The 14,167-nt window shown below is 47.6% G+C and overlaps 1 protein-coding gene across 1 annotated transcript in view; it reads left to right on the forward strand.

The window, feature by feature from the left end:
* DNAH6 (dynein axonemal heavy chain 6) overlaps nucleotides 1-14,167 on the forward strand; it is a 247,355-nt gene that overhangs the window by 107,084 nt on the left and 126,104 nt on the right. Inside the window, exons 26-28 of the mRNA XM_048504422.1 lie at nucleotides 5,698-5,869; nucleotides 12,169-12,315; nucleotides 12,422-12,495. Of these exons, the coding sequence (XP_048360379.1) occupies nucleotides 5,698-5,869; nucleotides 12,169-12,315; nucleotides 12,422-12,495 (393 nt within the window). The remainder of the gene's footprint in view (nucleotides 1-5,697; nucleotides 5,870-12,168; nucleotides 12,316-12,421; nucleotides 12,496-14,167) is intronic.

A 14,167-nucleotide genomic window follows, 5' to 3' on the forward strand; every position in this document is an offset into this window, starting at 1 on the left:
TAGTAGCATGTATCCAGTGGTGGGATCCAAAAATTTTAGTAACAGGTTCCCATGGTGGTGGGATTCAAACTGTGACGTAGCGCCAGTGGGGCTGGGCGGGGCATGACGGGGGCGTGGCATTCCTGGGCAGGGCTGTGGCAAGGACACAGCCGCTGCACCGGTCCTTGGGCGGGAAACGAATGCATGCAGGCGCAGGCTGCCACGCACACCAGTGCACCTCCTGGTAGACTGCTTCAAGTTCTGCGCGCTACTGCTGAGAGGAGGGGCATAATTAAGGCAAAAATCATGTGGCAAAATCACCAATTAGTAGCCCCCTCTCGGCACACACAAATAATTAGTAACCTACTCTCGGGAACCTGTGAGAACCTGCTGGATCCCACCTCTGCATGTATCCCTTTCTGAAGGGCTGTATGTTCTTTTTTTATTTTGCATTTTGTTGAAAATTGGCAGTAGACGCACAGAGAGCCTGATCCCAATTAATCTCAGAGCTCTTTGGATCAAGTCCACTGAGACTAGATGAGTAATTCTTTGGAAACTGAATAATTAGCTTAGGAACCTTCCAAAACCTACTCTTAGTTCGTTTTCTTCATAGTATGTTTCCTTATTTGTAATCATAAATATTCCTGTCTCTGTACACAAGCCTGTTGAGAGCTACTTTGGGATGCCAGAAAGATTCCCTCTGGGCCGCCCTCATACCATTCAGAGCTAACCCCATCATTGTATGAGAGCAAATTGCACAAGTGGATATTTCGCAGAGGAAAATAATCACACTTCTTGTAAACAAGTGGTGGGATCCCGGAGAGCCTTGTTAAATTATGCATTGGGTGGGGAAAATGGCAGGCAAGAACTCCTTCCCCCTCTCCCTTCTCAGCATGCACCTACATCAGAGGTGTACCACCTATGGAGACATGGGGCCACCCTTGCCCACCTCCTCACCCACCGACCGACTGCCACCGCTGCCGCTGCTCACTGGCCTGCCAGCTGGCCGGCTGTCGTCCCCCTTCCCTGCAGGCTCTGAGGTTTGGCTTTGGGGAAGCTGCCGCTCGGGCAGCCTGTCTCTATGATTTCTTAAAAGGGCAATGCTCCAAAGTTTGCTTAAGCAAACTTTGGAGCATTGCCCCAAAATCGAACAAACTACTCCGATGTTAACTTCTAATGAGCAAACTAATAGAGAAGGGCAATGCTCCAAAAGTTTGTAAAGCAATCTTTGAACATTGCCTACAAAATCGCCGTTTAAAGCCTGATAAACAACTTCCCTAATGAGCTTAGAATATATTAGAAAAAGTAAACAGTGAGTGCTGCGCGCTTACTTGCGAGTAAGCGGGGCTCCTTGGCGGGGTGTGTGCCCAGAGGGTTTTTAGTCTCCAAGCGCCATTTAGACCCGGTATGCCAATTACCTACATGGAATTAATGGATATTCAACTGAGGTTGGGCAAAAGGAAGCACTTCTTCTCTTAAAGAATATTATTGTAGAATTCACTGCCACAGAGTGCAGTGGTGGCTCATCGTTTAATTGGCTCTAAAGAGGAGATTGAGAGCCAGCATGGTGTAGTGGTTAAGATGTCAGACTAGGACCAGGCAAACCCAGGTTCGAATCCCCAGTCCTGCCATGGAAGCTTGCTGGGTGATCTTGGGCAGTCACCTACTCTCGGCCCTGACCCTGGCTAGTATTGACGGGAGATCCCTGAGGAGCACCAGGGTGATGTGGAAGCAATGACAGACCACCTCTGAGCAATTCTTGCTTTGAAAACCCTGTGGGGTCATCCATGGCGGCACTGGGCCTCTCCTTGGTAAATTCTGGCCCCACTCATGAGGCCCGACACACATTGGACTTGGTCTTCGGGTTGGGGGTTAATATGGTCATATCCTCTATTGATAGAGTGCCATGGTCTGACCATTATGCCCTGAAGGATGGACGTGCCACAACACCCCTGTCTAGGCGACGGGCGAATTTTGTCCACCCGTGGAGACTTATGGATCCGAATAGATTCCTGAATGCCCTGCGGGACTCTGAACCCACCGGCACCCTCGATGAGCTAGTGGAAGACTGGAATTCCCGTCTTTCCGATGCCATCGAGGTGATTGCTCCCCGGCTTCCTCTACGCCCCCACTCACGGCTGGCCCCTTGGTACACTGAGGAGCTACGCCGTATGAAGCGGGAACTTAGACGACTGGAGCGAGTGTGGAGGAAAGCTCGTGACGAGGCTGCACAAACATCTTATAGGACATTTATGAAGGCCTATGAGGTGGCAATGAAGGAGGCGAAGAGGGTTTTCTTCTCCTCCTCCCTCGCGTCTGCTAGCTCCCGCCCGGCACAATTGTTTCGTATTATTCAGTCCTTGACCTCATTGTCCGAGGGGTGTACAAACTGTCAATTGGCTATCAGCTGTGAGGCATTTATGAGCTTTTTCGCAGATAAAGTCATGTCGCTCCGCCAAGACCTACCTGCCACCTTAGAGGACCAATGCAGAGTGAACTGGAGGCTCCCACTTGCCGTCTTCTGGCCCTTGTTTGGCCCAGTTCTCCCTGCTCAGCGGAAGCCGCTGTCGACAGTGCCCTGGCTGCGGGTAGACCTACTACCTGGCCTCTGGATCCTTGGCCCTCCTGGCTTGGAAAAGCGTGCCAGGCGGAGTTATGAGCCCACATGTTGAGGTTCATCAATAGCTCGCTTGAGCAAGGGAGTTTTTTCCTGGTGTGTTGAAGGAGGCAGTGGCCCGCCCACTCTTGAAAAGACCATCGTTAGATCCTGGTGATCTGGCCAATTACCGCCCCGTTTCGAATCTCTCGTTTCTGGGGAAGGTAATTGAGAGAGTGGTGTTGGAGCAGCTTCGGGGTTTCCTGGAGGACACATCGGCTTTTGATCCCTTCCAGTCCGGTTTCTGTGCTGGGCATGGGACGGAGACTGTTCTCGTCGCTGTCACAGATCTGCTCCGCTTACAACTAGACCGAGGCGGATCGGCTCTGCTGGTTTTGCTGGATCTAACCGCAGCGTTTGATGTGGTCGACCATGACCTTTTGACCCACCGCCTGGCCGCTTCTGGGGTGCGAGGCACTGTCCTTCAGTGGATTGCCTCGTTTCTCCGGGACTGGTCACAGCAAGTGTGGTGTGGGGACCAAGCATCCCAGAGATGCTCACTTTATTGTGGGGTGTCTCAGGGAGCGCTGCTGTCCCCGCTATTATTTAACATCTATATGCGACCCCTTGCTCAGTTGGTGCGGAGCTTTGGGCTGACGTGTCACCAATATGCTGATGACACCCAGCTCATTCTGTTGATGGAGGGGGGGAGCGGCCGCCGCCCCTGCAGCTCTCCAGCATTGCCTGGTTGCCGTGGCTGGTTGGTTGAAACAGAGCAGGCTGAAACTGAATCCAGCAAAGACGGAGATCCTCTGGCTGGGACGTGAGGGGGAGGTTGGGGACTTTCAGCCGCCGGTGTGGGAGGGGGCTATATTGGCACCAGCCCCCTCTGTCCGCGACCTGGGGATTCACGTGGAGTCGTCTCTTTGTATGGCGACCCAGGTGGCCCATATAACCCGGGTCGCGTTTTACCATCTATGTCAGGCCCGACGGCTGGCCCCCTTCCTCTCCCAAGCTGACCTGGCCACTGTGGTCCATGCAACGGTCACCTCCAGGCTAGACTATTGCAACTCGCTCTACGCGGGCCTTCCCTTGCGTCTGATTCGGAGACTGAAAATGGTCCAGAATGCAGCGGCTCGCATGCTCACAGGGGGTGCCATGAGAGAACATATTACACCTGTGTTTCGCCGCTTGCACTGGTTACCAATCGAATACCGAATTATTTTCAAGGTGTTGGTGTTGACCTTTAAGGCCTTACGCGGCCTGGGACCTCCGTACCTGCGCTACCGTCTTACCCCATATGTCCCAAATCGGTCTCTGCGCTTGGCAGAGGCCAATCTACTGGTGATCCCTGGCCCCTCAATGATACGGCTGGCCTCCCCCCGGGCCAGAGCCTTTACAGCTCTGGCCCCCGCCTGGTGGAACGCTCTTCCACCAACTGTCCGGGCCCTGTGGGATCTTGCTGAGTTCCGCAGGGCCTGCAAGACTGAGCTGTTCCACCGGGCCTTTGGAGAGACTAGCCGTTGATAGGGGCCCCCTCTCCTTCTTCCTTTCTCCTTTATAACATCATGGAGATCCTGCCACTCCTTCCCCTCTGGGGTTTAGTGGGAATTGATAGCAGGCGCCATCCTGAGTTAATTTATGCTGCATTTTAAATTGGGTAGGGTTTATTTTTACTAGAGCCGTTTTAATCTATATTTATTGTATTTAATCTGATATTGTGCTCTACTTATGTTGTCCACCGCCCTGAGCCCTTCGGGGGAGGGCGGTTTATAAACCCAATAATAATAATAATAATAATAATAATAATAATAATAATAATAATAATAATAATAATAATAATAATAATAATAATAATAATAATAAAAATCAGCTGTGACTTGATGGCAAAATAAGAGAGGGGATTAGTCCCATGGATGAGCAGTTCAGTCCTAAGCAGAGTTATTCAAATGAGCTTAGACTGGAGTAACTCTGCTCAAGACTGCACGGGAAAGACAGGTCCATCAGCGGCCATTAGTCGTGATGACTAAATGGAACCTCCAAGTTCAGAGAACCTGAATACCTGTGGGGGGTAACAAAAGAGGAGGCTCTGGCACCCATGCTCAGCTTCATGGTGTTCTGGGAGCATCCTATTGGCTGCTACATGAAACAACACTGGAGTAAATGAACCAATAGTCTGTCCAGCATGGCTGCTGTTATATTCTTCTAGCGATCCAGCGTGGTGTAATGGTTAAGAGCAGGTGCACTCCAACCTGGGGAACCGGGTTTGATTGCTCGCTCTGCCACATGAGCTTTGGCGGCTTATCTGGTGAATCAGATTAGCTTGTGCACTCCAACAAATGCCAGCTGGGTGACTTTGGGCTAGTCACAGTTCTTCAGAGCTCTCTCAGCCCCACCCACCCCACAGTGAGGGGGAAGGGAAAGGAGTTTGTATGCCCTTTTGAGTCTCCTACAGGAGAAAAAGGGGGGGGGGAATATAAATCCAAACTCCTTCTCTTCTTATAGCAGAGTGCAAGGTGTGGGGCTCAGCATCCTCGGCTACACATATGTTCTGAATATGCAATAGAAATCATTCAGAGCAACTAAGGTGCCTACCACATGGCAATTCCAAATATAGACAAGATGCACAGTGTGCAATTATGCAAGAGGAAGGTATTCTAGACTCAAACACACAGAATTCACCATAAGTTAGGGAACACTGAAGCTGAGAGATGCGTAGGTCAAATTCTAGTAAACATATGCAGGTGCAGGTAGTTTATTGTCTACGCTCCAAGGCCGTTAGGATCAAATGGTCACAGCAGCTTTTTGGCTATGCAGAAACGGCCTTTTGTCTCCAGTCACTTCCTTGGATCCATCTACCCACAATAGCTTCATCCATTGGAACGGGCAAGGAAACTTCAGTGGATAAGCAAACTCTTCATGTACGCTACAACTCACATATACACAATAGATCAAGAAATCACATTATATCAATACAGAGTTGTTTTCTGTTGACTCAAAAGAGCTCAAGTTAGAGGAAGAAATTTAGGAAGTGCAGCTGGCATGTAAAGAATAAAAGAGAAATTGTCACAAGACACATTGTTCTGTCTCTCAACGCTTTTAAATTTCCCCCCTTTGTCTAGGCTATTTTAAAAGGCTTTTTGGCTGAATTCTCTACAGCAGTCAGGCAGATGGCAAAAAGCATCGTGGAGGCTGCTGTTGAAATATATCAAAGGATGAGCCTTGATCTTCTCCCAACACCCGCAAAATCCCATTATGTATTTAATTTGCGTGATTTGTCAAAGTGTGTTCAAGGTAAGATGTGTATTTTTCCCTCTGACCCATTTTCCGTTTCAGTTTTCTGCTGCCGTTGTCAGCCACTCTTCTTTCTGATGATTTCTCCCAGCCATTATTTTGGTCTCTTCATTTCAGTGTTGCGTGTTTTATAACACAGTGCATTGTCTGTGCCGCATAGTTTAGCATGTCGCTGTGGGGTGAAAAAAATGACTACACTGAACACACTTGAAGTTAATGTACACTTTCCAATAAATAAAACCAAATTGAAGCGACGTGGGGAAAAAATAAGCGACTGGTAGTAAAGGATTGCTCCGAAAGAAAGGAGGGAGCAAGGGTGCAACAGAGTGTAAAATTACAGCTGTGCTGTCAGACCACTGGGCATAGCCCTCTGTGACACCTGAAATGGGTAACATCAGTAAGCGCACTAAGGTAGTACTTGGTGGCTCGGCTGTAACTCTGGAAACTCTTTGCTGTGTGTTTATTAGCAGCGGGCAATGCAAGCAATTTTACAACATCCTACGATAGTTTTGCACTCAAAAACTGACTGTAGGTACGCCCATGTAGGAGCTGTCTGTCAAGCATCTGTCTTCAAGATGTGAATATATGCAGCTGGCTATAAGTGCTAGAGCAGGGGTCTGCAACCTGCGGCTCCGGAGCCGCATGCGGCTCTTTCAGCCTTATACTGCGGCTCTGGCGTGGCCTGGAGGTCAGAGAGTAGCGTGGGCGTGTCCCTCCAGCCCCCCCAGAGCAGTGCTGGAAGGAAAGGTGAGTGGAGGGGCCGAACCTCTCCGGCTCGTTAGATCTTCGGGGCCATGGAAAATGGGTCCAAATGGCTCTTCGGGTGGTAAAGGTTGCCAGCCCCTGTGCTAGAGGCACTAACAGCCTAATCTTAAACTGAGTCACACCCCTCTAAGCCCATTGAAGTCTGTGAGCTTAGAAGGATGTAACTCTGCCTAGGACTGTTCTGTAAGACCCCTACAGGAACATGAGAATCCATTATTAGGATCAAACTACACGATTTTTAACAAACCACTATACAACCGCTGCGGGGAACATTATTTTAAATGTATGGGGGAAGGGAGTTGGCTTTGGACTGTGGTGTGAAGGTGTCAGGATGCCATTGTTTGGAGGGGGAAGTGTTGGGGATTGCTTTTGTGCTTGCAGGTGCTGCTTATCTGTTTCCCTGACCTTGGAGCTCGATGGCTGGGATGAGCCTTCAGGCTGGACTTTTTTCCAACTGTCTTGGTTCACATGTGGGGGTAGGGATTTACTGCAACATATTATCAACCGCTTTGGCGCCTTTTCGCCAGAACTGTCTTCTCTTGTCTCTCTCATCATGTCTTCAATAAAAATCCTTGAACCCTTCAAGTGAGTTATTGTCTGAACAGGGGAAACGGGGTCACCTGCCTTCCCATCATGCTGTTTTCCAGAGCTGAAATGACCCCAGGAGTGTATTTGTCCAGGTTTTTTGAGCAGCATGTACCCCTGAATCAACCCCCTCCTGATTTTCGAAATGGCATTCTCCACAGACATTATTTGGCTGTGGGGAAAGTGAATCAGCCCCAGGAACCCAGTCTCGACTGGTTAAAATAGTCTTGGCCCTGAGTTGCCTAATTTGGCTGCCAGCATCCTGTTATTTACAATCCGCTGCCGCTGCTGCATTCTAACCCAAAGTGGGGTGTTTTCCTAGTTACCAGATAACTAAAATTTGTTAATTCTCAATTCCCTGTGTCAAGCTCAGTAAGAACAGAGTTTTAAAGCAGGACATTTGTGACACTCAATGAAACCTCCTTTTGTATTGTTGAAGGCTTTCACGGCCGGAATCACTTGGGTGCTGTGTGGTTTCCTGGCTGTATGGCCGTGTTCTAGCAGCATTCTCTCCTGACGTTTCGCCTGCATCTGTGGCTGGCATCTTCAGAGGAACCTCCGCCTGGGTGCTGTGTGGTTTCCGGGCTGTATGGCCGTGTTCTAGCAGCATTCTCTCCTGACGTTTCGCCTGCATCTGTGGCTGGCATCTGTGGCATGATCCTCTGAAGATGCCAGCCACAGATGCAGGCGAAACGTCAGGAGAGAATGCTGCTAGAACACGGCCATACAGCCCAGAAACCACACAGCACCCAAACCTCCTTTTACTCAGTTGTTTCTCGATTTGTTGATGAGTCTTGTACAGAGCAGCTCGTTTCAAGGGCTCTGGCATCACCATCCAGTGGTTTCCTCTGTGATCTAAACCTGAATCGTATTGCATATATTTCTGTGATTTGGTGTTGTGGCAGCTTCTGTTCTTATCCTTGAGCTGTTCAAAATTTTGGAATGCCTTGTCGCCGAAGAGCTTCCCCCTGCCCTTTCTGTTCCCTGCTTTAATATAAAAAAGTGAGAACAGTGAAGCAGCAAAAGGACAATACACTTTAAATCAATATTAACAAGTACTATTTAATACAAGGCCATCCTTTGGAATTTTTGCCTCCAGGAGTTTGTCAGCTACAAGTGTTTTAGCGGGACAATTTTATTACTGCAAACAGTAGTCAGAGCTATCCGTTTCAAGCCAGTAAAAGAAATCAAATCTCATGCTTCACAGCATAAAGTGATTGCATTTTTGATTCTCATAGGATTCCCCGACATCATCCCTCAGACTGTTATGCAACAGATTTGGAAAATATATGGGTTCTTCTGAAGGTTGCCGCGTGCAGAAAGCAGGATATTAAATTGGATGAACTGACTTTCATCTGTTTATATTCTTGATATCTTCATCTTTGTTTAGGTTCCATCTCAGTGGTTATGCAGCTCATAGACAGACAATATGTGGGAGTAATGTTTTTAGATTGGAATTGCCACAGACATGCAGAGTAATGAGAGGCAGTTACCGCTCTGTCTTCTTAGGGTGCCGCTGCAGCTCTGTTTGGGATGTTCCATCACTGCTGTACATCTATTTAGAATCCAGGTTCCCTCCTGTGCATAAACAGATGGTTCCCAGCCCTGCTCAGCATGTCACATAAAATACATTAGAGGGGCTTGCTGCTATCGCCAGTGCGTCTTGCAGATTCAGAAGGAGTTTTTGTTTCTCATCTCTCTGCTCCCCTAACTTCAACGGTGTATTTCAGGTTTTGGTGCAGTCGGCCATTTTTCAGTGGGTCGCTTTCCAATCTGAAGCCAGATTCGCGAGATAGGGTTGGTTCCACACATCGCTTGATCCCTTTATCTCACCCTTCCTCCCGGTCTACTAATGCATCACTTTCCAGTGTAAAATCTTAGCCTGGCAACAGTTCTGGGCACCATGCGTGTCCCCTGGCCTTTGTGATGAGCGGAAGCCAGGAGACAAGGTAGGCGTTCAGCGATGGCGCAGCCTGTGTGAAGGCTGTGCCGTTGCCTGCCGCCCTCCCGGGACCGTCCATGCGAACATTCCTGGGGGGGGGGGGGTGCGTTTGCATTGTTTATGCCGACGCACCCCCACACCGTTGCGGTGCAGAAAGGGCCCTAGTGTTAGATCTCTTTAAAACTGATTAACCTTCACGTAAATGTTTTATTTTTTACAAAGGGAATAGGGATGCAGTAGAACAGAACTGTGTGGGAGGGCAATTTTTATATTGAGAACATGTGTGGAAACAATTTTCAGTCATTTTCTCTTTTTACTGCACCCCTTCTACGTCCTTGAACCTGTTATATTTAGGATTGCTAAGTATCTTTAAAAAATACCAGATACACTGATACTCTGTGATTCCTCCTCCCAAAGCAGACAGTGTGAAGCACTCTTTGTGCTGAAAAGAGCACCTAGGTTACGGTGACCATCTGTCCCGATTTTCGCGGGACACTCACGCTTTTGCGTAGAGTGTCCCGCGTCCTGCCGGGCTTATGCCATTGTCCCGATTACGGACAATGGCCCGCAGCAGCACACTGCCTTTTGAGGCAGCGATCCCCAGTCAGAAACAGGGAAGCGCCCCAGAAGGCACTGCGGCTGCCGCTTCCCTCCTGACTGGGGAGCGCCGCGCAAAAGGCTGCCTTTTGTGGCTGTGCTCCCCAGTCAGGAAACAGGGAAGCACCCCAGAAGGCACCTTCTGGGGCACTTCCCTTTTCCCTGACTGGGGAGCACCGCCGCAAAAGGCAGTGTGGTGCTGCGGGCACGCGGGCCCCGCTTTCTAATACAAAAAATCTGGTCACCTTAACCTAGGTCCACCGCAAATCAGCAGCAATGATATTTGGTGTTTGGGCTGTCTTGGCACCCTCTCCTCCAAGGCCAAACACTGCATTGCTGTTTGACCTTGGACTGCCAACTCATCTGGACAGTTGAGTATTTTCATTGACTGCTTGAGAAAAACACTGAAGAATACTTAAATATTTTTCAGGTTCCCCCTCGCCCTCCCCAGTCAGTGAAAATATCAGTAACCAGACTATCCAGGTCAATACCAGATATCAGGCAACCCTAATTATACTGTCGAAGGCTTTCACGGCCAGATTCAACTGGTTCTGGTGGGTTTTCAGGGCTGTGTGGCCGTGATCTGGTGGATCTTGTTCCTAACATTTCGCCTGCATCTGTGGCTGGCATCTTCAGAGGTGTATCACAGAGGGAAGTTCCTCTGTGCAGGTGAAACGTTAGGAACAAGATCCACCAGACCACGGCCACACAGCCCGGAAAACCCACCAGAACCGCCTAATTATACTGTTTTTCTTCAGTTTTCTTAAATGGTATAATCCAGTATTACTGCATTATTCATTGCTTGCATTTTACTGGTCTTTATCATATTGCTTTTACAATTTTGTAATTCACCTGAAGGCTCAATAAAATTAAGCAAATAAATGCATTTTGTCTATACAATTATCCCTCCTCTGAATCCATTTTACGTAAAGCTGCTCCACTTCATACTCTTCGTTCTGGGTATAATTTTTAAACAGAACGTGTGGGAAGAGCCTGGGTGGCAGCTTCTCACCATAATTGGTCCATGGTTGGTCTGCAGGTGACATGGCGCTCCTGTGGGCAGGACAGCCATCTCCCAATTACTCCAGAGATCTATAAGAGATCTGAGGAATGGGGCCCTCAGCAGGAGCAGCAGAGCTGACGAGGTGGCTGCAGCTCTCAAGGGAGGAAACCTTGGCGTGGAAAGTGACCGTGAGGAGCTTCCCCGGCACAACCCAGCACAAGAGCCTGGCAGGGGTAGTGAGCTGGTGGTGTCCCTTCCTTTAGTTGCTGCCTCGTATGTGATTCGTGCAAAAGAAATGGTGATATTGTGACCATGTGCCTATTGGAGCAAGCATCACCAGCACCTCTCATAGAACTTCTTCGCTTATCACTCTGTTACCAAGTCTTGATCTTGTTAAGTTCCATGGGCACTGGGGAGAAAGGGACTTGGTTTCTCTTCTGGTCCAGTTGGTGATCTTCACTGGAAGATCTTATCTTGTGCTACCTCCGTTTTCTATTCACTTTTTCTCTTTTCTTGCTTTGTTTTTAGTTGGTGATTTTAGTTAGATGCTTAGAATTGGTTGTTGTTTGGCTAACTTATGTGTAAGCTAGGTAGCTAAAATAAGTTAGCAGTAGGCCTTTAAATGTGGGTCCTATGTGATCACAGGGGAATTTAGTAGTAGGATTAATGTTTAGTTAGGTATTTTAACAGTAGTGCTAGCTATGTTTGAAGTTTTCTGTTTTAAGCTTAGCTTTTAGGTTAGCCTTCTAGTTTTTAGGTGGCTAGGTGGAGATATTTTTGTATTGTTTGTGCTACTACATTCTGGGTTGATATCAGATAGGTGAGGGATAGTCTGTACGGATAGCAAAAGATACATTATGATCTATTATGGTATTGCAATTATTATGTGATTATATTATACTACTTGTTGTCTTGGATTGTTAGAGAATGTTATCATTGTGTTAACTTTAAAGATGTGACGTTCTGATGTTGTTTTGATATTCCATATTATGAATGTTATTATGTTGTGTTACTATGTAACGATGTCTGAATCTGCTAATTAATATTATGTAATGATGGCTAAATTGGTGTGTAATTAATAACCTGATATTGGATAGTGTTAAGAGTTTTTGAGATTGCATATTATTGCGAGTTTATTGTTTTGATGCGTTGTACTTGCTATGTATTACTGTTATATGTTATTGTGTGATGTTGTTCACTGCCCTGAGCCCTTCAGGGGAGGGCAGTATACAAATTAAAAATTCCATTCCAATATAATCTCAATGTTAAAGGAGGCATTGCTGTATAGGTATGCTCGCAGCAAGGACCAAAGTGGGGAAGAGAACGTTTAACTGATTTTTTAAAAATAGAATTGACAATAATTTCTGACAGGCATGACAACATTATTCTGGTATTTGTCCCCTACAGGCATGTTGCAGTGCGACTCTGCATCAGTTCGAGACCAATCGCATATATTCAGGCTCTTCTGCCATGAGTGCCAGAGAGTTTTTCACGACCGCCTCATCAGCATCGAAGATAAACAATATTTCTATTCTATGTTAGCTGATATGGCCAGTAAGGATTCTTACTGTACTAGTATAGATGACCTTTAACTTGCAAAAACACGTCGTATGGGTGATTTTGAAGAAATCAAAATTAACCAGGGGATTTTAATTTGTAGGTAAACATTTTGGAGTCTCAGTTGATCCCGACTCATTTGTGTCAAAACCGATCATTTTCGGGGACTTCTTAAAGGTGAGTGTTCCGCAGCAGAAACTACAGAGTGCCACTTTTAGGATTTCACATTTATAGAACCTTACTCAGGTTTTTTGGTGTATAAATAACAAAGGTGCCGAGTTGTAAAGCAAATGAATTCTGCTTTGTAAACTCATGAACTTTATGAGAGTGAAAAGGGTAGCTGTGTTTTCCTCACGGGCAAAAGTTACTGTATCCCTCTGACATATTTATAAAATTTCAAAAGGTTTTTCTTCACTTTGGGGGAGAATTTTTTTAATATATTAAAAAAAAATCGAACTATATACATTTCCCCCTGGCTATGAATGAGATCACAGAGGCACTATTCTAAAAATCAAGGCGGCTTTTTGCTCTATAATCTAACTACTTTGTCCTCGCGTAATTCTCTGGTTTCTTTTGCCACGACTGTGGAGTCTGGTGTGACAGGGATAACAGCAAATTCTTTGTTGCGTTGCACGTACATGGGAACAACACTAACTGTAACCTTTAACCTGCAAGTATAAGCGTTAATCTGGGTTCTTCATCATCGCTGCTTTGTTCCAGTAGGAAGACCAAGGCCCACTGGGAGTCTCACTGCCAGATTAACAAGAGAGCATGCGCCCACTCTGGTTAGTTCAGAATCAAATTACTGCCACGTAAGTTTTAGCTGCAGTAAACAGCTGAAGAGGAGCAGCCATGATGTGGAGGATACCCCCTTACTGTTAATGGCCTGTATGGGTAGATTTGACCTGTAACTCATGTCTTTTTCTCTATCAGAATTGTGAGGCTTTGCTCACCTGCCACGCAGCCACAATGCCCGCTTCAGGAGAAGTATGCTGCAGGCTTCAGAACGAGAAAAGGAGGAAGTTGAACTACTTTTCCCTTTTCCCTGGCTGGACAAGGCTGCATCACCCTTGCCCTGGCAGCATCAGCTTCCTCCCTTGGCCTGTTTATGGGACTTCCTTTTTTTATATCCCCTGGGTGCTCCTTCCACCCCCACCCTCCTATTGCAATCTTCTTCCATCCCCTGGATAACTTCATCCCTCGTGCCATTTACTGCCATAGTGCTTCCTGGATTGGCTGGCCCCCTCCTGGGTATGGTTAAGGTGTTCCAGAGGTGGGCTCCTCCTCCACCCAGTCTTTCCTTCCCTGGGAGGGAATTGGTCTTCATCCTTCCAGGCTGCTGTTGGGCCCTAGCCAACTCAGACTGGGCTGACATCACCAGCCTGTGTAGGCTTCAGGGAGGTGGTGGTTCTGCCCAGGACTTCTTCTTCAGCTGGCACAAGTACGTTGTTATCCCATGAGGTAACTGGAACTCTGAAGGCAACCTGCTGCAACTCCAGCTACTTCCTTCAAGCCTTAAGCTGTCCAGGCAGTGTAGCTTGTTCCTTGGTGGTGTCTCTAGGGTGCCTAGTGACTGGACCTAGTGTCTCCCATTGCATCAGGGATGGTGTGGGGAGCCATCTCCTGAGCCCCTTGGCAGCCTGGAAGCAGTGCATATTCCACAGCCAGGCTTGGTGGGACCACTGACTCAGGCATAGCTACTTAAAATGGCACCTGGGGCTAACCCAGGCGTCGTGCTCCCCCCCTCCCCAGCTTCACTCCGCCCCTTGCTGGGTACAAGATACATGAAATTAAAGGCCAGTGAGTCAGGCTTACCCTGCCTGCAATCTCCATACCCCAAACTCTGCAG

This window comes from Sphaerodactylus townsendi, linkage group LG07, assembly GCF_021028975.2.
Source record: "Sphaerodactylus townsendi isolate TG3544 linkage group LG07, MPM_Stown_v2.3, whole genome shotgun sequence".
Taxonomy (NCBI): domain Eukaryota; kingdom Metazoa; phylum Chordata; class Lepidosauria; order Squamata; family Sphaerodactylidae; genus Sphaerodactylus; species Sphaerodactylus townsendi.